Below are 27,092 nucleotides of genomic sequence, written 5' to 3'. Positions count from 1 at the left end.
AGCAAGTCGGTAACACACAGGACCACAGTGAATTATTGTGCAAAATAAATCAGTATAATACAATTCACAAAGTTTATTTTCTGGCAAGTCTTTCACAATCTTAAATCTATAACATATTCCATCGTTGAGCTACATGGGAATACCTTTTTATTTATAAATAATATTTATTATGACATTAAGTTAGAAATAATTTATCATAAATATTAAATTAAATTGCAATTTTGATTTGGTTTCGTTGAAATAAATATTGCATCTCTACTTAAAGCTACACGTTTGCGATTTGCAAAGAGAACTTAAATAACATTTAAATAAAATTAATTATTACTAGCTACATGGTTTCTTAAAATAATGTTTATCTACATAACGAGTATGTGTGTATGATAGTTTTTAGTCTAATGCATTCACTATTAATAATCTTAAAGAAGCTTACTTGTGTTTCTTTCTTCCGACTAAGTTTGAAGTTTGTATATTTCTTGAAGGTGGGTGATTAATAGGTTTCCATTCGGATTCAGGCGAAGGTACAAAGGCAGTTATAGTGTCTTCTCTATATATAGATTCATCTTCTTCTTTCCCATCTTCTTCAAAGAAATCAATAATAGGATGATAATTGTAATTCACCCTTTTGCCATTAGTTGAAATGCTTTCTTTATATGTTTTTTGGTCAGGCTTTGATGTAGTAGATGGTTTTTCTGTAGTTACTGAATGAAGTTTTGGAGAAATAGTCGCTCTTTTAACAGGACTGACGTTAACGTTAGTTTTTACAACTTCTGCTTCTTCTAAATCGTCATTGAAGTCTTCCATAGTCTCTAGATTTTCAACAGCTGATGAACCTGCTATCGTCAAATCCGGTTCTGGACCACCAATCTTCTTCCTGATTGGCCGACGATTAGGTCTAGTTCCTCTTTTAAAATTACTTCCATGTTTAAACTTGCTATCTTTGGCGAATGAAAATGCTGGCGCAGACGGTGTGGGTGGTTCCAGATAACTTGGAAGTGTTACTTGATCAAAGTTTTGTGAAGCTTGCGCTATGGGATTCCTGGACAAAGGCCTCTTTACGTTTCTTATATTACTAGCCTGGTTGAATGAATCAGGGAAGTAAGTATTACCATATGAATCCATTGGGTTTGTAGGTGGTAAATTACCGGTGTCGTCATTATCATTTAATTTATTAACAAATGGTGATCCCGCTATTAAATTATGCCCATCAGTGAATGGTGGGAATGAGTCTAAAGGTTTCTTATGAGTGAATGGTGGTGATTTTGTTGGTCGATGAACTGATGACTGCACTTGTTCGAAAGCTTGGTTTCCATGTTCAGCTGAAAGATCTTCTCCGGGGAATTGTTCATTTGAAGTTTCGTGCACTCTGTGGCCAAGAGGAGGGAAAGAGACACTGTAACCTTCAATGTGACAGGAGCAACATGTTGGAACCTGAAAATATATTTATAATTGTAAATATTAAGTCGTCAAATGGTATATAATTACTAAGATAAAATAATAAATAAATTACTTTGAATATGTCCATGTGAAGCCCATTCTGTTGATCCCAAGTAAGCAAACGGTGGTAATTGTATACTTGAACGCATTTCGATCGGAAATTGTCGGTCAGGTAGGTACAAGATTCCTTAGGTTTCCTGAAACAGATAAGCATGGCGACATTGGTAAGGTTTGTTGCCCTCAGTCGTTACTGTTTACCAATCATTAGAGTCATTGGCTTCCTCATCTTTAGCAATGTCAACAAAAACAAAGTGATCTGTTATATCATCGAAATCTTCTTTTTAATGGTTGGTCTCAATACTTACAAGCACTTCTCTAGTCTTAGCGTCTGCGTGTGTTCTCCGGTATTCACGATATACTTCCACTGTCCTGAGGTCGCCCTTGCTCTTTGTGGTCTTGCGTACTTCACCGTACTTGGGCACATGAACCCTGCTTCTCCTGCACTGGCAAAATCTCGGTTGGCAGTGTCGCCTCGCCTGCAATAATACATAAAACATACTTAAATTAATTCTCATTAAAAAGATTCTCCTTCGACATGTATATTTTATTGCCAACCCAATTAGACGAGCGGAGCCATAAAAAAGCTGAATATACTTTACAGGCACTTTTGAAATAACGTCAATGTCTTTCGATAAATACTTTTAATGGACGGTACGGTAGCAGCCGATCATTCATCGTCCATAATTATAATTATTCGCCATATTGGAGAGGATATAAGTCCTTGGACTTTTACATAATTATTATTTATTTACTTGTACACCATAGAACAGATAAAAGAAAACAAACTGTATTTACAGGTAACTTTATCTCTAAGAAAGGGTGATAAGCTGGTGAAATTATTTGATTTTTTTTAACACCTAATCCAGCAGAGTAGCAATGATGAGTATTGGATAACGTCGTCTATTAGACCGGAACTGCGGCTGACAAGCTTACAAAACAGGTCGTTGAACCATTTTGTGGAATACCAGTCAATAGCATGGGGTTTGTGAGACTTTCTTTCAATATGAATAAGCTAGGCAGAAATTCATTATTATCTCCCTGAAGAAGGGAGAAATACGAGAAGTTATGAGATCAAACATTTTTTTTAAACATTTTAAACATTTTTAAACTTTTAATTTTTTTTAAACATTTTATTAAAATCCTGTACTGCCTGACAACTAGTGCACCTATGTTAATGAGAAAATGACTAACTAAACCTATTATTTACTACATTTATACTTTTTAAGTTTAAGTATCTAAAAAAGAAAATAATTGAAATAAAAAGTTGGAAAATAATGGCGCAGTCACTCCAGTGATTACTAGCAGCAGAAAACTATTGTCAGTATTTTTTTATTATTATACTAGGATATACAACATACATAATAACGTTCAACTGCTGACCACAGGCCTTCCCTTAATCAACGGGAGGAGTATGGAGCGTACCAGGATAAACATTACGATACGTACCACTCTGTTTATGCAATTTACTTTCTTACCTATTAGAAGTCAAGTAGTGATCAGCAGTGTACTTGGCCTCCTGCGCCGCCGTAACTCCGTCTAGAGCACCTTCCCCGGGGTCCTTGAAATCAGCCAGCAGGGCTCCCGCTGCTGCCTTGTTACGCCTGATTGATTGGATTATGGCTTCCCTGAAAATATGAAAAAAAAAATGAAACAGGACAGTGTAGATACACGTCAATTGCTTGCTTATGTGAGTAACATTTCTGGATTCTAAACCAAATATAGAAGACGATTTTGAGATTAAGTCCTGTCGAGATAAATTGTATAAACGATAGACTAACGAAACATGATCATCTAGGTACGGTAGACGTATTGTTAGATGCCAATGACAATAGGTAAAGGCAAATTGTAGCTCAGCATTCTTGACTTGTGTTGTTTACTTTACTTAAATTGATTTAAAATAATAATCATTTTAAATGAAAATCAAAATAGCTAATAGAAACAGCAGCGGTTTATCAAACAGTAAAACAACATCATAAACACAAAACGTGACCTCTGAATCTCTAGCAGAAACGCAAGGTCATTAACCATTGCATCAGACTGGACATTATGAGAATGCTGAGAGAGGTAACATTAAGAAAAGAAACACCGTTACACCGGCCGGACCAGCGAAAGTGATATCACGTTCTAGACACGTCATAAGTGGTATTATTGTGGTACTACCGTTCTTTAGAACGATTTCACATCATTGGCGTATAATGGTACCTACTTCACAAAGATCAGTGTTTGAAAGAGGGATCGATTGGTATATTGATTCATATTACGTATTTCGATTTGTTACTGGTAATCGTTGTAACTATGCCACAGAAATTACAAGTGCTTTTAGTTTTGGAGAATTATTAAATATTTTTAGTGCAATTTTAATCACAATTTTGACTCTACTTATTATTCATCTATCTTTGTGGACTGTCTATCTATATCAAATAAATTTTATCGATATCAGTAGTTCATCAAACACTAGTTTAGACTCTTATTTAAAATTTCCAATTTGCTTTTCATGCTCAGATACTTACTCGTGGCAATAAAAAAAAACATTGTTATAATAAACTATAGACAACAAATTAATTTTGCTTACTCATGCCATTCTAAATGTTAGCCATTGTTACTATTACTTACTCAAACATTCTAAGTGAACAATGTGAATAAGTACTAGCGAAAGTTTAACCTGCGGAAGTGCAAGTAAGAGTTTAAGAGGCAAGTGTTCGGAAACCTTTGAACTTGCGTGCGTTTAATACCAGAAACCAGTTGGAACGGACAATGAAAGTAAACAGACTTGAGAATACCGAGGTACTACGTGACCGTTTCTAACGGCCGATGAGATAACTCAGCCATGGCACGCTAGCCTAAAAAGCTTCGTTTTTACCATGAAGCATAAAGTGAAGTCAGATGAAATAAAGTTTTTAGATTAAGGTAGGTAATATTACGCCTGTCAAGTTGGCAATAAACGGAATTGGATGACGGATGTTTTTGTCTGAGTTGCGGTTTACGATAACTCTGTTAAATGAAATGCTTGACCTATCAACATAAGATAGTTCGTATTTTGTCGACAAATTCAGATTTGGAGTAATTAATACTTAGCTAAATAAACACTTTGAACATAAGATCATGTGCCTGTTTCTTTAATTGTTTTACACTTGACTCATTTCAGGTAAGAATTTTTACATTTTTTTTTTTTGCCCAACCCACAAAAACCAGAGTAGTAGAGTGTGCTGATAAAATGAAACCTTTCTCAGCAGTGAGATGTGTATAGGCAATTTCTATACACACTTTATCAGAGCACGGTTGTAAAGTTCCCAACCTCTTATACCAATGAATCGACGAGCTTTTATTGCTACAGTCGGAATCTACTTTGAAGCATCATCGTCATAATACTTGTACTTACGTAGGATAATCGTCAGAATGCAAGCACAGGGTGTTGGTGAATAGTTCACACTTGCCCTGGTCCGCGGCCGGGGCAGGCAGCTTCCTGGCTGGAGGGGGGCGTCGCCGGGAGATGGGGCTGACGGTCGGCTCTGGGGTGGAGCGCCGCAGAGCTGGTGATGGCTTCGGAGGGTAAGTCCCTCGACGTATCAGGTTTCCTGAGATGTAGAGTTTAGCTGGAGTACTTGTAGCATAATTTGAGTTTGTTACTATTTTTGATGGATTGGTTTGACTGGTTGAAAAACTTTCTTAACTTATTACCTTTCCGATCAATGAATCTATTAAAGGCCCGCAACTTCTCAGCAACAGGAAGATCTTGAGCCAAGGTTTGATTGGTGGCGTCTGCTGCCAGGTCTAGTGACGAGTTGTCAGGAACCTTCGGAGTCACTGCTTTAGCTTTCATTGTTGTCACCACTTCTGTTGTGCTCGTTGATAACGAAGAGAATGATTTGGTTAGGTTCTTCTGGAAGTTTAGAACGACATTTGGTATCAGGATTTGCGTTCATCATCATCAATTTAAGCTCTTGTCGGTGTAGCATTTACCATTCCAGTCTATCAAAGGCCAATTCCTTGACTTCTCTATAAGAAACGACGTTAACCTTGAACCTTTGTTAGGATTTGCGTTATCGTCCTTATTAAATAAAAACGGTTGATTTTTTCTTGCTCCTTAACAACTGCAATTGTCGCTACAAAGTTGCTGGTCATGTTTCATATTATGTATTGAAAAGTCTTTTTATGCAGTAATTGTTTCTTAGGGTGGCTGACTGTATTTAAGTTATTAAAAATATTGAATACCGGCATTATTACTGGCCATATTATTTTAACTTCTGAATGTAAAATTGACAATATTTATGCTAAATGATAACAATATCAACTTATTGTTGTCAACAATGCATGCTAGGAACAATACAATTATTCAAACTATTGATTCAATTGGATTGGAGGAAGTAAATTACATTTACATTTCACTTTCTACCTTTTTATTACATTGCATTTCTTTTATTACCTGATAGGGTATTATTATTTATAGCGTGTTACTCTACTTAGTATTTCAAAGCATGTTTTGCTTCAGTCTTATTTGCGTGTAATTTACTTATTTCAGAATCTGTTTGTATTACGTTACGTGTAACAGGCAGCAGTCAGTTTATTCGGTGCGTAGCTGAAATTGAAGAATTCTCTGATCCTAATACTTACCGAAACATTGCTGAAGCGATCGACTTTATATTTGTTTTATGTTATTTAGGAAATATTATTCATATTATGTATTTTTCTGAATATTTTTGTGTACTTACGTCACTCTCAACTGTGTTTTCGTTGGTGTTAATAATGGCTTCAGTGTCGGGTGTAGAGTCAGTTCTGTTGTGATCTGTCTTATCTGTTATATTTGTTTCAGTCTTTCTATCTAGTGTTCTGTTTCTTATGTAGGGATTTCTTGGTGGTATCCTACGAGTTCTAGGTGCTTTTGTGGTTGTTGGTTCAGCTTTTACTCCGACTTCGAATGGTTCGTCGTCTAAGTAAGTGTCTTCATTGAATGAGCGGCGAAGGAGTTGTGCTTGGGGGAGTGTCAGTGGCTGTTTGACTTCTCTCTGCTCCTTGCCAGATCTGACTGCGCGGCGGATGAGATTCGCCATGTCCAGGAGTATTGGGAGCATCAGGTCTGATGTCGTGTTGTCGTTGTTACCGAACATTGATCTCACCTGAAAGAAGGTAATTATGCATGTTAATATAATTATGTATTAAAAGAGGTTTTACGAATTATTTTGGAAATTTATACAATCTAGGGACAATACAGATGTTAATAGAGATGTGATTTAAATTATAAGATATGAAAGTTTCATTTAATTTTACAATAATATGTACTCGAAGATTGAATAGCTGACTTTCTGTATGAGAACCGAGCACACAACGTACTTAGCTACTTAGCATGTAAATAATAAAGTAATTAACTTGATAAGGCAAAATATAAGAATAAGAATATAAGAATTAAAGTTTCACGGTCGTGGGAAGATCCAGTCCCTATTATTTGACCCCAACATGTAATACATATACTTTGAGTAGATCTCATACGACTCGGTTATTGTTTGGCTTTCCGTGACTTTGACCAGGTTGCAAGTATGAAAGTCTGTCAAATAGTTTTTGAATTATAAAATTTGAAGATGTCTGACCAGCAGACCTAGCACGCTATGTAAGCGCGACGCGTTACTACGACGCGAGATAAAATAAGGTCCTTGGTACACGCGACTACCGGAGCATCCGCGATTTTCCCAAGATGTCGCACTCCAAAGGAAATTTCTTATTAGGTATTGTATAATACTTATAGAAGAGAAAAAGTGATGAAATGAAAAAAGTGATAGTTTTTAACATCATTTGTATAACACAGTTATCATATTCAAGTCGCGAGTAAGTCGATGCGTGAACGAGGAACCATAAGTCGTGTGACAAAGACAAAACACGCTTCGTGGTTAGTTAGAGCGTTAGGCTCACGATCTGGAGGTCCAGGTTCGATTCCGGATGGGGACATTGTCGAAATCACTTTGTGAGACTGTGCTTTGTTAAGGATTTTGCGGGATTGAATCTCACGATTGTTCGAAGATGTAAGATGATTCCTTGCTTCCGATGAAGTCGGTGGTCCCGTGAACCCCTATTAGCTGTAAAAATATCTCCCCCATCCCGCAGTGTATATTAATTTGCACACGATTCATTAAACACAGTCTCTAGTAGGTATTGTACCCTGAGGTCAGATACAAGATTACATGTAATTCAAGTTTATATAACAATGTGTTATGATAATTCTGTAATTTGTTATTTCTTTATTGTGGTATTGTTTGGGTTAATTAGTGACATGGATTACGTCCTCTACATAATAGGCCAAGTTTTGTGATATTATTACTTGTTTCAATGTTGTGTGAATGGTCAAGGACAAAAAGAAAACATTTTGTGAGATGTCTTTTGAGATTAATTGCGGCGCTATCCACTCTATTTGGAATTGTGGACTTGAGCTTATGTATGTATTTATTTCGTTTATAAAGACCTAATACATAACACACACATGGCACACCTAACTGACGAGGAGTTGGAAAAGTCAGCCACAGTATAATATGTATATTAGTATATGTATATATCTCTGTCTACCCCCTCCCACCGACCAATCACGTTGGTCTGACAGAAACCTCGGCGAGGTGATGGTTGTACCTCTGACTACCCGTGATCTTATGTTATATTTTGCCTACCCCTTCACGGATACAGGCGTGATGTTGTGTTATCTTATGTGTTAGAGATATTATAACCAATGATCGGAATAGGTAGTGCAATTTAGGGTCAACGACCTCAAACATTATATTAGTGTGGATACGCCCGGCGGGATTGCGGGATTGCGGGATTTCGGATATTTTCTATCTATACTGGTATTATAAAAGAAAACAATTATTTTATAAGTATTATATTTTAAATGTTTATCATTTCTAAAGTGAAAAGTATGGAAGAAATAAAAAACATTGGTCCTTTAAATATTTTTTTATTATTGTAAAACGTGTAAGCATTCAGTTACGAATAAAAGTGTTCATACAATGTAGACAACAAGTTAAAATAATCATTTGATAATTAACAACATAATCAGAGAAATACCATTAGAAAACATAGCATCACGCTTGTAACCCCGAAGGGGTAGGCAGAAGTATAAAATACCCACTCCTCGCCAGCTATGTTTGAGTCGCATATAGGGGGCGAGCCTATTGCCATTTATCGGGCACCAAATTATGAGCACATGATAATCATAATGAAATTTAACATTGTTGATTAATATTTAATTTAACCTTTGCATTAAATAAAAACAGTAATTATCGTAATTTATTTCAATTCGACAGAAAACGAACGAACGAACGATTGAATTAAAAAGTTTGTTTCCTTCAATCGTCATCTTCATTTTCACTATCAATTTCTTCAACATTTGAAATAGCATTTTCGTTTTCTGTGGAATTGAAATAAATTACGATAATCTTTTCCATATTTGCCAACTTTAATCTATTTCTTTTAACATTTAATATCCATTTATATGTCGAAAACGTCCGTTCAACTTCTACTGATGTCAGCGGGGCAAATTTCCAAATTAAAATATCGTCAGTTGCTGAACCGCTTGCGATTTGTTCTGAAAACGTCCTGATAATATCAATATCCGGATTGCGAGATATGACTGCTTCTAATTTATTTTGTATAGGTGAACTCATACTCCAATTTACTACTGACCTTACTTCATCAAATATTTGAAATGATTCGACTATGGATCTATCGCGTTTTTGTAAATTTGTCAACGCTATTTGTATTATTTTAAAATTTTCGTCGATGAAATTTAAATCATTTCGAATATTGTCTTTATTAATAATATTTTTCGCATTTTTTATTGAGACTGCTTCTGAACTTCTCAAACATGTCAAAATATGTTTAATTTCGTCAAAATATTTCACATAATAAGAGGCTGCTGCAAGCCAAGTGCCCCACCGTGTTATTATTGGTTGAGGTGGCAACGGTAAATTGGGATACATGTCTTTTAACAATTTTACTCTACTGGGAGACTTCAAAAAAATTTTCTTTCCGTTGGCAATCAGTGTGTCTACATCCGGATATTCAGAACGTATTTTTTCTGCTACCCGATGGAGAGCATGAGCTAAACAAGTGACATGCTTCATGTTCGGAAAATGTTGTTTTAAAACTCGCCCCGCTGTCAACATGTACGCAACACTGTCTGTACATAACAAAAGAACACTTTCCACTTTATCTTCATAGGAGTCACCCCACAGATTTTTCAAACAATCAATGACAAACTGAGAAATTGTTTTTCCATTAATATTTTCTAATACTTTACAAGCTATTAGGTAAACTTTTTTTGATGCTGTAGAGTTCAAAGGTTTGACCAAAAAGTGCACTACATATCTTCCTAAGAAATCAGTAGTTTCATCCAATGAAATCCATATTTTTTCGTCCACAATCTCGCTGTGTATTGTAGCAAGCTTCTTTGCATAAATTTCGTCCAAATATTTTTTTCTGAGTATTGATTCACTGGGCAGCTTTTTTCGATTAGAACAAGCGCAGCACATGTATTTTTGAAAAAAGTTTTTAAAAGATGGGTTTTCAACTTGTGCCCACGGAATATTACAGAGAATAAGGAACTCTATAAAATCAAATAAAAAATCATTTGGAGACATCGACGGTGTTCCCTTATGCACAACTCCCTCAACATGTCTCTTGATGGTGCTCTTTCGACATCCGATGTTAGTCTCACATTTCGTACAGTAAATTGTATGATTTGTGGACTCGTACATCAGTTCAGGATAGGATTCAATCCAGCGTTGAACAGTCTCTTCCTTTGCTCGCCAACTCATGTTGTCTGAGCTGAGTAATCTGAAAAGAAAAAAATCGTTTAGACTATTATGTAAACATGAAGTACATGTTTATAAAAAGTTAGTCCTGTTGTATAAATAGCCATATTGTATTTATAGTCAATACTAGATAACATTACCGTTCCCGCGATATTCCGAGACTTCCGAGGCACCATAAAGTTTGCATCGAACTGTTTGTACTTTTAAAAGTAAATTACGATGGCCTCTTAATTTTTCGTAGACTATAATATATATTTATCATTCAAAATATCTTTAAAAAAGCAACCTAACTATGAGCCAAATATTATTCAAATCCTATTAGCTTTTTTCTTTGTGGAGAGACCTTTAAGCATTTTAATATCCTAATCTTATTTAAAACTTTACAAGTCTTCATAGCTAAGTATTTTAAAAAAGGGCTCGGGATCAAACCTTGTTGCCTTTTATATTTTTAATACTCTTAAGTACTATTTTGAAACAATAGAGACAAATCAAGAGAACTTAAATATGATTCAAGTATAAAACCAATATCAACGAAGTAACATTGATAGACTAAAACTATTTCTAATTGTAATTTTCTAGGTTACAATCAAACAAAACCTTACACATTTAAATATGAATGTTAGTACTTACCGATTTTCACCCAAAAATGGTCCTTTTCATAAACAAATCCAATTCAGTCACGCAAAAATCAGAAGTCCGGTATACAAGAGCCAAATCATCACAAATGCAGAGGTTCGTCAGTCCATAAAACAAGCCAAGATGTCGTCAAGATAATCAAATAAGTAACTCGAACTCACAACGTATGCACTCAATGAACCGAAGAACAGGAGTGAACAAACACCGCCGTATCACCTCATCATCCCTTTTGCAAAAAAGAGACAGAAATATGGGATTTATTGTCTCTTTCTCCCATTTACACTTTATGTTAGTACTCTTATCAGTCGTTGCCTTTGTTAAGCAAAAACAATAATAAGTACAGAAGTTTCACTCTTTTATTGTTTAGCGCATGCCGCCGCCACTTGAAAGGCAAATGCCGCCAACAAAAAAAAAGTAGAACACTGCATTCATTTCAAATTGGCATCTTATCGCTAATCGTACAAGAGTGCAATTTGCGTGCCTTTGTATTCGTACAATACATTTTCTAAGAATTTTAGTTGAGTTTGAAATAAGGAAAAATATGGCGGTCAATTAAGTTAAGTCGCGTTAAATTGCATAATAATTTAATGTAATATAACATTTTTAAACCCTAATAATCTTTATTGTGACCAGCTCGTATCGAAATAGTAATCCCGCGCGGTTGGCATGTCCATGTTAAGATTTCGTCACGCAATCCCGCCAAATTGCACTACCTATTCCGATCACTGATTATAACTTAAGTTATTCCAACTTGTCATAATATTCAAATTTTTTACTAAATGAACTACACATTAAGGTTACATAAATGCATAATTTATTTGTATTTAATGTTAATAAAGAGGCGTTTCTGTTATTGGCAACACATTTCATTCCATTTTACCTTTCAAAACCTTTCACGTGGTTTAAAATAATTCATAACAGTACCACACCCCGGTCACTTCATACAAAACACTTCGTTTTACACAGACAGTACACATTGACGTTATCGTACACACGCATATGTGTGTGTGACGGCTGACGCCATACGATTGAAGACTAAATTATGTCCGAGGGGGGTGAGGTAAACCTAGCCCAGCCGCTGGTAGGGAGCGGAGATTTGCCGTTCTCTACGTAGTATTATTCCTTATTCAATGACAGTTTCTCTGACTTATTTAAGGTTTAATTTCATTACATCAAATATGTTTACTAAATTCATGTTCAAAAAAAACATTTTGTTTTTATTCTTTTAAAATGATAACTTTTGTAATGTGGCAACATTCAAATCCATCATATCCATCTTAGGACTTCGTATCAACAGTGGCTGCAAGTTGTCTTTGATTACTTGTGGCTCTGCCCACCCCATTTGGGATTACGGGCGTGAGTTTATGTACGTATGTATGTAAAAATAAAACTACGTATAAAAATATGAAAAACACTAAGAATAAAATTATTTTACCTTTAATAGGGGTATGGATACGATAATTATGTAAATAAGAATAAGCTTTTAGAACATTTAAATATAAAAAAAAATACATATAAATTACACGTAACAATTACAATTTTACATATACATTTTTCATAATCTTGATTGTTACAAAGTTTAACACTTAAACCTATGAGAGCTATGTACGCTGTTACTGTGGTCTACATCAGACCCTTTTATGATTTTAAGATTAGAGATAAGTAAATGCTTAATGTAAACCACGTGGCAGTACTTCATGTAAATAATTCATTTTATATATGTGGAAATTTTTTGTTGGCATGTAGTTACTTAAATTGTATACATTTTGTGTTATTTTGCTGTAAATTTCCCTAAAAATAAATAAATAAATAAATAAATAAGGGTATGCCTAACGAACCGCAACATTTAAGGGTCTATTTTCCAGTCCAATTTTAAGAAACTGATGTAAAAAAAAACAACTCCTTACCATGGTTTAATATTTTGTCTATAGAAGGTCTCGGTATAGAAGGTAAATTACTGTCATACCAAATATCCGTTAAAATTACTTTCGTTTTTGTTTACGACATCAAATTCTGCTTTCGCCGGGTTCATGGTATTTAAAATAAGAATATGGCCGGTTGTTGCGTCACGAGTTGTAAATTCGATTCATTCATAAGACGATTTTATTTTGAATCGATTAGTTGCAGTAAGGTGCTATGGACGGTTCGTTCTTAAGTTAGTACTACGAGTTGCACGCTCAAATAGTTTTTTTTTAACATAAGGTGGTATGTTAATCCTATTATTTATCACTGTCATTTTAGATTGTCATAATCGTAACGTTAAGCAGTTCATCCCGGCTATTAGTCATAACACCTCCACCAACCCGTGGAGCAGCGTGCTCCATACCCCTCCGGTTGATTGAGGGGAGGCCTGTGCCCAGCAGTGGGACGTATACATGTAAGCTGTTCATGTTATATATCTGTGACACCCCACCTGGATAGGTTTCCTTTGCTCCGGACGACTTGTGAACGAAGTCTGTTTAGAGACTTCGAAACATTTCTCGGGAGGTCGTGTGACAAGTAGGCCGGAGCAAAGAAAACTTTCACAGGGGTTTCACAGATGAGGCGGACCTTCAGTGTGGGTGTGGAGCAGCTCCGCAGACCATGTCCCACCTAATCACATGCCCATTGTTCCCTGAAACCTGCACGCGGGAGGACTTGTTGAGCGCTTCTTCTATCGTGTGGGTAGTGAGGTGGAGTACCAACCTCATCAACCCTGGTGTCAGGGTTACTATTGAGCCGCCAAAGGCTCCTGACATGGCTCATGTAACGACTAATACTTTCATCAGTAAGTAGTAATTGATTATCATCTTACTTTCGGATAATCAGGTGAGCAGCCAGAATGTCCTAACCAAACTAGGGACCACAAAGTCATTTTTGTGATATGTCTCTACCGGGAATCGAACTCGGGACACCCAGATCGTGAGGCCAACGCTCAACTACTGGACCACGGAGGTCGTTGGTGGAGGTGGTGGATGAGCGCTCCCGCCCGCCCTATTGCAGTGGCAGCATTTTGGGCTGACAAATTATAAATTACGTTGTTCGACTTGTCATCGACACAAAAGTAGAAGAAGATGTTATATATTTTTCGATCTTAACATAGATCTTAAGACTATATACAGTACACCGGCTCACCGTTAGACTCTAGTAACTCATATCTACCTCACGGCTGAATGACGGCCAACTATTCAAGATGAATATTTATCAATTACAGCTCAGATGCATTATACCACTACGTATTATATACGAGTAGTCTAACAGCTGCGAACATAATTCGATTTGCTTCATTAAATCAAATTAAATGTGCTTTATTTTATTGCACAAATACAGAATATAAAAACTTTTTATGGTAAAAATGTTTCCTACGCAAATTCCTGTCGTACTTCATCATGGGTGCGTGAACAAACTTTTTCGGCTTTTTTATTACCTACTAAGTAGTTTTGATTTTCATGAGAGTATTATGTTATGAAAATGTTATGTTAGGGTCATAGTAAGTGAAATTCCGTAGTCTCTGTACACCCAAAATGCTAAATGAGAAATAGGGATGATATGTGTCTATGTAGATATTAAGATTTGTGATTAGAACAAACTAAGAGTCAAAAGAATTTTTGTTTTAAAGCAGTTGCCCTTGCTTAGAGAAACCCACTAATACATACATACACATACATAAACTCACGCCTATTTCCCACCGGAGTAAGCAGAGATTGACTTTTGCTTCCTTCCTGACACGCTTCTCGTGCTTCCTCCACATTCAACAACCGTTTCATACACGCACGGCAGTTTACAGTAGATCGTACTAAATCTTTTCTGGACATCTCTATTTGGTCAATATACTAGGTCCTCCTCAAAACATAAACTCACATTATATTATCGATTTAAGTAATCTTTTCTTCTAAAGGCTTTTGTTTGAGTCTTAAAGAACATAATTTTAGTTTACATCTATCTAACCTACCAGACTGCATTAGTATGTATTCATAGCTATTATGTCGTACAGTCAAATAGAACTAATTTAGCACGATTATTTGGAGAAGCAGAGAAATTTGGAGAACAACGTACGATGGTTCAACTTACAAGTGAAGTTGGCAATGAATGGATTCTCATGCACAATTTAAGACACTTTATGTAGTTATTTAGACAGTTATCTTACGCAATCGTGTTGTAGTAACAAAAACGATACAAAATTACTGTTGTTATGTAGTTACAATAACTAACTTTGATTGAGTGTGAAGTTTTTGATGATTTATGTATTAAGTATCGTACCGAAGTATTGTAACCATCTGGTAATTTATTTTTGTACTGGGTTCTAACGAAAAAAAAAATTACTAGGCTTCCGTGGTCCAGTAGTTTGACGTTCGGCTCGCGATCCGGAGATCCCGGATTTAAATTTCGGCGGGGACATATCACGAAAATCACTTTGTGATCCCTAGTTTGGTTAGAATAGGACATTACAGGCTGATCACCTGATTGTCCGAAATTAAGATGATTCGTGGTTCGGAAGGCACTTTAAGCCGTTGGTCTCGGGGTTGATGTAACTTTTATTTTATTTAATGTTTTATTTTATAAGCTTTTGTATACTTTTTTTATAAATAAACAAAATAAATACTCTGTAGATATTACTGAATTTCGGCAGGAATACTTTTGTAATTATGGCTCTTTAATATAACAATTTTAGAAGTACTGCTTACAATAACAAACCATGCACGTTTAAGCTGGCTAATAGGTCTAATTCAACGCCTAATAATATGACCCAATGTACAGTTTCCGCTACCGACAGCAATTTGCCGCGCGGGGTATCAAACCCATGAATTTGCCACTCGAGTAGTTCACGCAATCTATGAGCTTGGTTGGTTCTGTGGCCGAATTGACGACACGCGAGCTTCCGGATGAAATGTATGAAGCTAATGGACATATATAAGAATTGAACGTATGACTTACTGATGTAAGTAAGTAATCGTTACATGAGCCATGTCAGGGGCCTTTGGGGCCTCAATAATAATTCTGATATACCTTATGTCAATCCCATACATTTTTAACACTGTCTCTTTGGATTGTCATAATCGTTTGCAACTTGTCTTAAGCCCCAGATAGCGACAATTATTTACTATCATGCCATCTTTACTTGATTATGGGATTAAGTGTCAAAAAGATCAAAAGTATCAGGATTATTAATGAAGCGCCGAAGGCCCCTGACATGGCTCATATAACGATTGCTTACTTACATCAGTAAGTCGTACGTTCAGTACGTGTATGGACTTGACATAAAGTGACATGTCAATATCATAAATTTTTATCACTGTCAGTTGTCACTTTTGATTTTCATAATCGTTTGCAACTTCTCTAAGGCCCCAGACGTTCGTGGATATAAAAGGACCTTCTATAAGGTATTTACAAATCAATTTCGAAAGGCTAGTTAACTCGAATAAACACAAGATGTTAGACGAAACATAAGTGTCTGCTAAATATTTGTTGTCCAAATTAAATATCGCCTGTGCTTGTACATAATTTCATAATGGTTTGCGATACCTACTTCAAGTTAAAAGTACATATAAAAGCAAGGACTTTGCATTGAAGTTCTGTGTTGATTAACCTCAAACATACACTTTACAGAATTTTGACATACTTGTTATAAACTTATTATACTTGTTATTAACCTACTAATAATCTATGGACTGTTATACATATTTGTGTTGGTCTGAAATAAACGTTATATTATTGTATGTCTTTTTCATATCTCGGGCCTATGGAGGCCCGGACTTTTGGAAGGCGTGCGTGGGGCCGAAGCCAACACGTAGAGGCCCCTTAAGACAGTTTAATCTAAATGTGGTGTGACACCAACCGGCGTTTATCCCTGTATGCACTATGGGAGTGCACCCAAAGACAATCCCCGGTTCGTGTAGGACTATTGCAGATTATGGGAACAAAGGGAACTGGGCTATTGGGTTGGGGGTTAGTGGACCGGGATACTGGAGCTATGGGGGACTATGGCGCCTGCTCGACAATTCATGGCATGACAAACTACTCTCACTCTAGAATACTGCTGATGAGTTGAGTCCAAAATTGATTTTATTTTTATAGATATATACACGCTTGATATATAGGTACGTTATGCACTTAAAGATTCTAAAATACTCATTGTAAAAATGTTCGTGACAGAAAACTCTATGTGGAATATATTACTATATGAATGGAAAACAAATACTTCGCTTGAGAGAGAGATTTTTATTGAATTTTTACCAAATAAAACACTAACAAGAACAAGACATAACCAAAAAACAAAACAAAGATACAAAAACGTTGTCAAAAAAGAAGAAATATAAAAAATATGTAAAAAAACTATAAAATCTGCGAAGAGTTCGCAACAAGTACCATTACTTAGAAAGGTTCAAATCCCGTCCGAGTCAGGAAAAAAAATCGATGTAATTTTCTCTTTGTGAGCCGTTCTAGGTATACCTGTATTTATTTATTTTTTATTTATTTAATCGTTTAATGCAAACCTTACAGCTTATAATAATCTTAGTTAAAGTTGCGATGTTAAAAATCTTATACTGGCCAATTACAAAGTTTGACAAATTAGATTTTATAAAGCGGACAGTGAAATATAAAGATTAATTAGATTAGTATAAATATCATTTTACTTTCGATATTTTACACTTCTCATTGTCACTGTCAATTGTTCCGTTTACAAAAAGTTAATGCAAATGAACAATAAGTCACGTCAAAAAAAAAACTATCGATTGCCATAATCGTTTGCAATTTGGCTAAGGCCCCAGGCCAGGGGTCGAGGTCCAGTTACAACGATTTTACGCTCTTTCCAACCACGTTCCAGTCTAGACGTTAGAGCAATCAAGAAACTTATTGACACATTAAAAGCAAAATTAGCAATCGAAAGTGCAATCAACTATTTGAAATGTTAATGCCTATTTATCTGAAAGCTTTCGAATGCAAGCACTTTGTTTTTCCTTTTACGGCGAATGAAATCAAGTCTTTCTAATTGCCATAAGTAAACTTAGTGAATCTTACAATAATTTTACGACATTTCATAAGGTGTTTTGGCTGAGGAGAAGAAAGAAACGCAAGAAACTCATTTACAACTTAAACGTTGTTAAAGCGATCGGAATTAGACCAATATCTATAAGTTGAAGGAAAAAATGGTGACCCAGCCTGGTTAGTAATGTTATTGGTACCTATCTTTTATCAAGTGACTTATTGCAAGTTTGCTTTAGATGGCATTAACTACTTGGCCGTACAAAGAGAAGCGCTGAGAAAAAAGGTTGGTATCGAAGATTAGTGTTGATTATCGCGAGTTGATACTAACTTTTTTACCTCTGGTGGTTTTGCCCTTGGCCCCAGACTTGCCCGAAGGCATTAACGAGGCCTAAGATGGAGCGAGCTCGCCCAGATGGTGCCTGTACACTCTGGCCTTAAAAACACCCGGGTTATATGCATTCGGAAATACAGAAAACGGCAGAGAATCCCACTCCTGTATTTCGTTCGTCACTTCACGACGATACTTTTCTGTACCTACTTCCGACTTTAACAAGCCGCAACTATGTATGTAAAACTATGATAATTGGTTATAAATTCCGTGACTTCTCTCTTCCAAGAAATGACAACGATTTAACCACGAATATGTCATTTATGTACAATGCGCGTGAAAATTTACACTTGCCGGCAAAAAAATGGCCCGGTTACGCTACTCTCTCGGTCGGGTGGAAGCAAGTAATTCGATTATATTTCCTCTACTTCCACGCCTGTTGCTTCTATATCAGAATCTACTATATGTAGATCAATGAGTCATTTGGATTGAATCAATATATTTGCTACGAAAAAAGGCTATGAATGTTAAAATTATCATCTAAAAGAAATGTGTTCCTTATGAATAATTTTATAATATTTATTAATGTATTGTTTTTTAGTAACTTGACTATTGATATATTTAAATTTAAAAAGGAGATGGTACAATTGTGAACTAAATAAATGCGAAGATCAAGAGCAAACTATGCAACGAATTACGATTAAAACCTAATTTAAATATATGCAACTTTGTAGGTACCTTCCGTTACATTGAAGAGAATCGATCAGTCGAATCTCGACCGATACATCACTATGCTTATGGACGTCACAGCACTGGCTTTTGCACTTTGATGTTGTAATTCGTACTATGCACTCTTCTTCTATCGAAGTAATAACCTCATCGACCCTGGTGTCAGGGTTACTATTGAGCCGCCAAAGGCCCCAGACATGGCTCATGTAACGATTACTCACTTACATCAGTAAATAGTAACCGGGACCAACGGCTTAACGTGCCTTCCGAAGCACGGATTATCTCTATTGTAATGTCCTAACCAAACCTGGAATCACAAAGTTGTTTTTGTGATATGTTTCCACCGATTCGAACCCGGACGTCCGGATCAAGAGCCCAACGCTCAAACTACTGGACCAGAGACGCCGATGTAAAAAGAAGAAGAAAACGAATTGTACTGAACTTGATGTTATCTTTAATAGTACCCAAATAAATACGTCTTAGATACTTAGTACGTATTAAGTATACATAACATAAACAGTCTATATGCGTCCCACTGCTGGGTACAGGCCTCCCCTCAATCAACCGGAGGGGGTATGGAGCATACTCCACCACACTGCTCCACTGCGGGTTGGTGGAGGTGTGTTTTTTACGGCTAATAGCCGGGACCAACGGCTTAACGTGCCCTCCGAAGCACGGAATCATCTTACTCTTTCGGACAATCAGATGATTCAAGCCTGAAAAGTCCTTACCAAGCAAAGGACAGTCTCACAAAGTGATTTCGACAATATCCTCATCGGGAATCGAACCCGGACCTCCAGATCGTGAGTCTACGTATGTACGTACTAAGTAGGTACTTGTTATTTCTTGCATTTCTTACTGTCGACAGATTTCCTTTACAATCGATATCCAAACCCGATCTCGCGAACAATAGAGCGATGACGGTGATGAAACCCTCATACCACAGACCGTGGTAATAGTCGATAATTTCATTAGAGATTCCGAATAGCTGATTGACAAACTCTTGCGCTGTTATCTGACATAATGGAACAAAAAACCTATAGAGAATATCTTGTTAAAATGAATGAAGAAAGAGATTTATTGCCTGTTTTTGTGTACCTACTTCGACATTTCTGATGTTATGAATCTTTCTCTTTTTCTTTTTATGATGTTTTTTCGCTTCTATGCTGTTCTGGGAGCAAATAAAAAACATAGAAAACGTTCAGCTGCTTGTCTTCCCGGGCATGTCGTAAAAACCGACAGAGGGATTGTGTCCTCTAACATGATGGACTAATGTTATGGGCGATAGGCTGATCCCTTATCACCATAAGGTTCATCATATCCAGCTTACGACATCGTATCAACAGTGGCTGCAAGTTGTCTTTGATTACTTGTGGCTCTGCCCACCCCATTAGGGATTACGGGCGTGAGTTTATGTATGTATGTATGTGTATGTATGAATCTTTCTCAACTGCAAATCATCATCTTACCTTACCTGAAGATTTGACAGGTCCGGTTTTTGAAGGTATAAGCCCAATGCAGGTTAGCAATGCATTTCTCGGGAATGTGGGTGTTTCCTCATGATGTTTTCCGTCACCGCTGAGCACGTAATTATCATTTATGATCCAAACATGAATTCGAAAACAAAGTCTATAATCATTGGTTTAGGCCTGTGCTGGATTCGAATCTGCGACCTCAAAGTGAAGGGCAAGGGATCTACCAACTGGGCTACCACGGTTTCAACTTTTTGTCAACTGCAAATATTATACGTAATATGAGGGTGCTCTGTTGGGCGCGAACTTCAGCTCAGGGCGTCGTCTGAGAGGATAATATAATTAATCGTACCTGATGGGTCGATAGCGATAAGCATTGAATGTGGAAAATCTTCTACCATGCTTATGTGTTTTAAACACGGAAATTGGGTTTTGGTGCACTAACTTACGGTACTTTTATTTAATGCATCTCGGCAATCATTGCGTATGTATTAACACAAGCGAATGTATTTTTTTATGTCCACAAATTGTTAGATTTATTGTGTACCTATCACAATTTGAATTCAGAACTAAATTACTTCAGATAGAGATTCTGAAACTGTTTTCCTACGACCGATTCGCCATTGGACTAAAGAAGCTCTATACCATTATTTATGTACATACATAACATAAACAGCCTAATATACGTCCCACTGCTGGGCACAGGCCTCACCTCAATCAACCGTAGGGGGTATGGAGCATAATCCACCACGCTGCTCCAATGTGGGTTGGTGGAGGTGTTTTTACGGCTAATAGCCGGGACCAACGGCTTAACGTGCCGTCCGAAGCACGGAATCATCTTACTTTTTCGGACAATCAGGTGATTCAAGTCTGAAAAGTCCTTACCAAACAAAGGACAGTTTCACAAAGTGATTTCGACAATGTCCCCATCGGGAATCGATCCCGGACCTCCAGATCGTGAGCCTAACGCTCTAACCACTAGCCCACGGTGGCTGTCATTATTTATGTACCTATGTTTTTAAATCAACTAAGGGGACAAAGCTGTCAAATAGGGGAGAGACAAACCGCTTGTTAACACATTACCATCGAATATTTTACCGCAATCCGTCAGTTCACATGGCTAATTACACCATTTGCCGACACGACGAAAGTAAAAAGTGAGTAATTGTGGGAAAATGCTCGAGCCAAAGTAATTGTGTCGCAAAATGCAAGTGGAGCAGTTATGTTGGTCGGCGGTGTATCGCTGATTGACTTTCGTTGTATTTAGGATTTTTTAATAAACAATTATAACTACCTCTGCTTACCCCTTCGGGGATACTATGTTATGTAGCAACACATTGGGATATTGTGTAGTCGTGAGCTTTTTTTATGTGATGTTATACGTAACATTCTGATGTTATATATATAACATTGTGATTTTATGTATAACAAAACAGTTGAAAAACTGAGTTACCACAGCTCTTATGAGTATGTAACGACTACATACTTACTAAAGTAAATAGTAGACGGGACCGACTGATAGGATGACAAGACAAAAACCATTGTAGGTACATCCAATGAGATGTTACTATAGTTATACATTGTATAGTATATCAGTATTTACGCGATAAAAGTAATGAAAAAGACAATAGGCTAGTTTTCAACTAATCAAATCAGTTACTTTTTACTAAACGTCAAATAAAGGCGAAAATGTTCTAAAGGCGAAATTACTACCACACACACGCACACACACACAATACTACGAATTTGTGGGCGAAACGTTCATAGGCGAATCATTAAGTGGCGAAATGCTTACGGTCGAAACGTTCATTGATAAGTAATTAATTTGCTGAAAAAATAATGGGTCATACTTTCTGTGGGCTGAAAGGTGACTGTCAAAAGATTATGTTGATGAATCTTTGATTGATCTATGATTGTAGAAAAACGTGATAAAATGTCGGACTTATTACACTTATTATTACGTTTTCCTTGATTAAAATTCGTAAATAAAATAAATAGAAAAAATAAAATGTTTTTCGTTAGTTTGGGTAGTTTCCCAGGTCAAAGAGAAATAATGAAAATCTGATTACTAAATTAAGACAGATCTAAAAGTGTCAAAAAAGTTTTCTTTTTTTCTATTCAACCTATTAATGAATTTTAATAAAGAGAAATGTAATAATAAGTGTGACATTTTGTCACGTTTTTCTATGACGTCACAGGTTGCTTTTTCATACAAACTGCATAGTAATTTTGTGTTTTGACGTTTAAGTAAAGAATGACTGATTTGATTAGTTCTAAACTACCCTGCCATGAGTCATCATTGAGAAAAATGACAAGGACAAAAGATATACTCAGTGTTGATTGACACAATCGCTTTCTTCTTTTATGTAAATGTTTCTTTTTGGCTTTTGAAAGTAAGTACATGAATATGCAACTCTGTTATTACGAAAGAGCCAATGTGAACCGTAATGTTGTTAAGGACATCCTTTTAACGTCTTATTTTATGACTTTTGCTTCATAATCGTTTATCGATTGCGTTGGATAATTAAATGAGTTTCGATTTTAAAGTGTTCGAAGCTGGCATAACGCGGTAGTTTTTTGTGTAGAAACAGGTAATTGTATGTGTGAGCCATGGTAAGCCAATTGGTAGAACGCTTGCCTCTGACTTTGAAGTCGCAAGTTCGAATCCAGCGTGCCTAAACCAATGATTGTCGAATTTGTTTTCGAACTCATGTTTGGATCATAAATGATTATCACGTGCTCAGCGGCGAAGGAAAACATCGTGAGACAACCCTCGTTCCCGAGAAACGCATTTTCGTATGTGACCTAACCTGTATTGGACTGGTTTTCCCTTCGCGGGTTGGAAGGTCAAACGGGCAGTCGCTTCTGTAAAAAACCGACCTGTCAAATCCTCAGATTTTAGTTGTTTTTAGTATTGTGTTTATATGTGCAATAAAGCATTTTTGTATTGTATCGTTTGTGTTGTGTTATACAGGGTGTTAGTGACATCGTAACGAATACTCAGAGGGATGATTCAGACCATGATTCTGAGTTAATATCAAGTGGAATTTCCTGTCGGAGAAGTCATGAAAATTTTAGAGCTTATTTAAATTATTTTCCGTTCCATACTTTTGCGGCGGAAAATTCCACTTGATATCAACTCAGAATCATGGCCTGAATCATCCCTCAAAGTTTTCGTTACGATGTCACTAACACCCTGTATATTATGTTCGGTTTTCCGAGTCACATCAGAGCCTATCACAAGGACTAAAAGATTTGAAGAAGTCGCTACAGCCGAACGCAGTGGGACAAAAGGACATTATTATCCTCATCATCTATGTAGGTCTGTATCCAATCTTCTCTTCTATCATGTGATTCAAGAGGTGGATTATCAACATCATCAACCTGGTATCAGGGTATTATTATTGAGCCGCCAAAGCCCCTGACATGGCTCATGTAACGATTGCGTACTTACATCAGTAAATAGTAACCAGGACCAATGGCTTAACATGGCTACGGGGATTTTTTTATTGTAGATTTGCCGCAGATGGCTTTAACTACTTAGCCGGACAAATGGGGAGCGCTGAAGGCTCTCACCCGGTACAACGTTTAAGACAACGTGCCTGAGGGTGTTCAGTTAGGCGCGAAACTCGCTCAGGGCGTCGTCTGAGAGGAAAAATATTTGTAAGATTTTTTTTATTTGATTGAGGGAAATCGTCGACCACGTCGACGGGGTCGTTATGGGGGTATTGAAGTTCACGTAACGGCTACGTACTTACATTAGTAATTGGTAACCGGTACCAGTGGCTTAACTGCTAGGATCCAATGGAACCAATAGTTATGTATCCATGTATTATGTAAATAATCATTTCTCTATTTTCTTTCTATCGCAAAATCGTTTTTTTGTTACCCCAAGCGAAACCGCGGGAAAGACGCTGCTTACTGTAAATCTTGTTAATTACGTATGAACAAGGAAATAATTATCGACGGTTAATATCGTTCCCATCATAATTTCATTCTAATGGTTGATACCGTGCTATAAGCAAGATGCTTGTAAGCCATTGTAAGGTTTTCTTACATGTGAACTAGAAAATCGCTTTTAATACGACGAAAGTATTCGAAATTATGATTTATTACCGCTTGTTAGATGTTCGTTTAGACAGTGCAAATATTTTCTCTATCGCTACTGTATCTTCGTATGTAGATATAAGTAGATATATATACCTTTTGTGTTAGATCGGAGGTAAAGAAGACACTAAGATAAAGTTATATTTGATTAACTTCTAACAGTCCCATGTAATAGGGGACAAGCTTATTGCCTTTAACCGGGCACAAATCCTAGAAACAACGTGATAAAATATGTTTCTTCTATGACATGATAATAACATACCTACTCGAGTATTTAAATCTCGTAAGTCTCAACATGCTAGTGTAAATAGTTATGACGAATAAAGTGGTACTATTTGAGACCCGTCACTTTCACCTGAACAAAGGAATGTAGTGAATTCCCACACCTAAATACCTAAAAGGTTATTAAATGTCTAAAATAGCAACTTTCAGTGTCACTTCTGATAAACACAATGGCAAGAGGTAACTAAACGTACAGTAATGTAAACAGAAAACGTAGTCAAATGCACGTTATTTTGTTTATTAGCTAAGAGTGACAGCCTCCTTGGTCTAGTGGTTAAAGTGTTGGGATCGCCATCTGGAGATCCCGTTTTTCTTCCCCTGGTACTACTACGGTGCATGTTAGTACTACGGAAAGAACAATTCTACCCGTGGTACTATTGATACTTAGTAAAATATCGTAATTAAAATTAGTAAAATATCTTAGTTAAGGTTCGATTCCCGATGGGGTCATTGTCGAAATCACTTCGTGAGACTGTCCTTTGTCAGGAAAGGATTTGCAGGCCTGAATCACTTGATTGTCCGAAAAAGTAAGATGATATCTTCGAAGGGCACGTTAACCCGTTGGTTCCGGCTGTAAGCCATAAAAACACCTCCTTCAACCTGCAGTGGAGTAGCGTGGAGGAGTATGCTCCGTACCCCTCCGATTGGTTAAGGGGAGGTCTGCACTTTCACGGGGTCCGCTTACCTAACCAGAAATTTTGACACGTCCAGTTTTGCACAGAAGCGCCGTTCTGACCTTCCAATCCGCGAAAGGAAAACCAGCCCAATATTTATTTCTCGGGAATGTGGCTCTCCTCACGATGTTCTCCTTCACCGCTGAGAACTTGATAATAATTTATGATCTAAACATTTATTCGAAACCAATTCGACAATCATTTGTTTAGGTGGGCTTTTGAAAAACGGGATAATGCTAGAGGGATGATGAGTTTCGGGAAGGTACAGGCAGAATGATCCAGTTAGAATGTCAACCGCGGTTGGCAAGTCGCTGATGAACACATCACACAAGTACATTCATCGCATGATGAACTTATTACACACGATTCACTTTCACGTTTAGGTCATAAATTATTACACGTGCTCAACGGTGAAAGAAAACATCGTGAGGAACAAACAGAGACCCACGGAAACCCACTTTCCTGGGAAATGCGTTTCGGAGGTATGTGACCTAATCTGAACAATAATGGCTGGTTTTACCCTTCGTAGGTCAGACAGGCAATATCGCTTCTGCAAAAGCCGGACCTTTAAAATCTTCAAATTAGGTAAAAGGGAATAACGGTTTGGATGCTGGTGTAAGTCAGTTCAGGGCTTAAATCGGAACTCTCCGTGTGGCTGGTGAATCATAGTGGAACATTAACAAATATTTACCTGTGCCAAGTTTAATGGAGCTCTGCCGGGCGGCGTGCTGACCTGACTGGCCACGAGCGACGCAAGTGCAACTCGTTGGTTGCCCGACATCGCCCTGATGATTGGCAGGATCTGCGCGAACTTGCCCACGTGGTCCTTCCTCTCCAGCGCCCGTAGAACCGCATCCTTGATCATACCTTCCTTCGACCTCATCTTTTGTGACTTATAATCTAGGATGGATCTCTTCGTCGTCGCTCCAAAGAAGTCCTCTAAGTCACTATTACCAAAGTCCTCCTCCAAAGAGTCGATGTTGTACTGAGGGCGATGGGAATTTGTCACCCCGGTCGGCTTGATAATCCGCACTGGAGGCTTCACTACCGTCTGGTAATGTCGGGATTCCGTCGCGAGCATCATCTCCTCAGGATCAGAAAACTCAAAGTCTTTCAAATCATCTTCGGTTAACACAAAAGATGCAATGGTCACAATGAAAAACGCTATCGATAAAACTCTAAAACCCGCCATTTTAAATTTTCAAAATATCATTTCTAAAAAACTTTTAATTGAAGATTACGGTTATCGCGTTAACTGTTATAACGAGGTTACGTAAACATTTTGATGCGCACTAAACTTAATCATATTCACACATGAGAGTTAGAAAATTTCGTTGGAAAAAAATTGCGTAAGTTTTTTTTCTCGCGTGGATTTCTGCGGCGATGCGCGCGTCTCTTTCGTCGGCAGAACGTGGAATGAGCGCGTGCGCAACGCACACATGCGCGAATCTCTCATCTGTACCACAGGTGTCAGATTTACCGGAACTGACTTTCTCTACCTTAAGGTCACATCTCATAGTTCAAATTTGATAAGTCACCTTATCAGATCAGAATTTAGAATTACATAACTTGTACAAACGGACAATAGAGTAAGTATAATGGTCGTCAGTCAGTA

General features: G+C 37.1%; 2 protein-coding genes across 2 annotated transcripts; both read right to left on the bottom strand.

Annotated features, from left to right (window-relative positions):
• Positions 1–61: 61 nt before the first annotated feature.
• LOC126366692 (neurotrophin 1) lies at positions 62–26,877 on the bottom strand. The gene is made up of 8 exons (XM_050009885.1): positions 26,169–26,877; positions 6,204–6,608; positions 5,173–5,374; positions 4,874–5,069; positions 2,970–3,119; positions 1,800–1,970; positions 1,508–1,631; positions 62–1,428 (listed from the first exon to the last, which is right to left on the bottom strand). Exons 1-8 carry the CDS (start codon positions 26,667–26,669, stop codon positions 427–429), a joined length of 2,751 nt encoding a protein of 916 aa, XP_049865842.1. The 5' UTR covers positions 26,670–26,877; the 3' UTR covers positions 62–426.
• On the bottom strand, positions 8,412–11,649 carry LOC126366700 (uncharacterized). The gene is made up of 2 exons (XM_050009894.1): positions 10,914–11,649; positions 8,412–10,305 (listed from the first exon to the last, which is right to left on the bottom strand). Exon 2 carries the CDS (start codon positions 10,284–10,286, stop codon positions 8,817–8,819), a length of 1,470 nt encoding a protein of 489 aa, XP_049865851.1. The 5' UTR covers positions 10,287–10,305; positions 10,914–11,649; the 3' UTR covers positions 8,412–8,816.
• Positions 26,878–27,092: the final 215 nt, after the last annotated feature.

This window comes from Pectinophora gossypiella, chromosome 5 (assembly GCF_024362695.1).
Source record: "Pectinophora gossypiella chromosome 5, ilPecGoss1.1, whole genome shotgun sequence".
In the NCBI taxonomy this organism is placed as follows: domain Eukaryota; kingdom Metazoa; phylum Arthropoda; class Insecta; order Lepidoptera; family Gelechiidae; genus Pectinophora; species Pectinophora gossypiella.
This window is presented reverse-complemented; position numbering and strand designations above follow the sequence as displayed.

Coding starts and splice junctions, on each gene's coding strand:
- LOC126366692 (XM_050009885.1), bottom strand. CDS start 26,669: ATGGCGGGTTTTAGAGTTTTATCGATAGCGTTTTTCATTGTGACCATT. Junction 6,609..26,168: donor CTCCATTAAACTTGGCACAG/GTAAATATTTGT, acceptor ACCTTCTTTCAG/GTGAGATCAATGTTCGGTAA. Junction 5,070..5,172: donor TAGATTCATTGATCGGAAAG/GTAATAAGTTAA, acceptor TCTACATCTCAG/GAAACCTGATACGTCGAGGG.
- LOC126366700 (XM_050009894.1), bottom strand. CDS start 10,286: ATGAGTTGGCGAGCAAAGGAAGAGACTGTTCAACGCTGGATTGAATCC.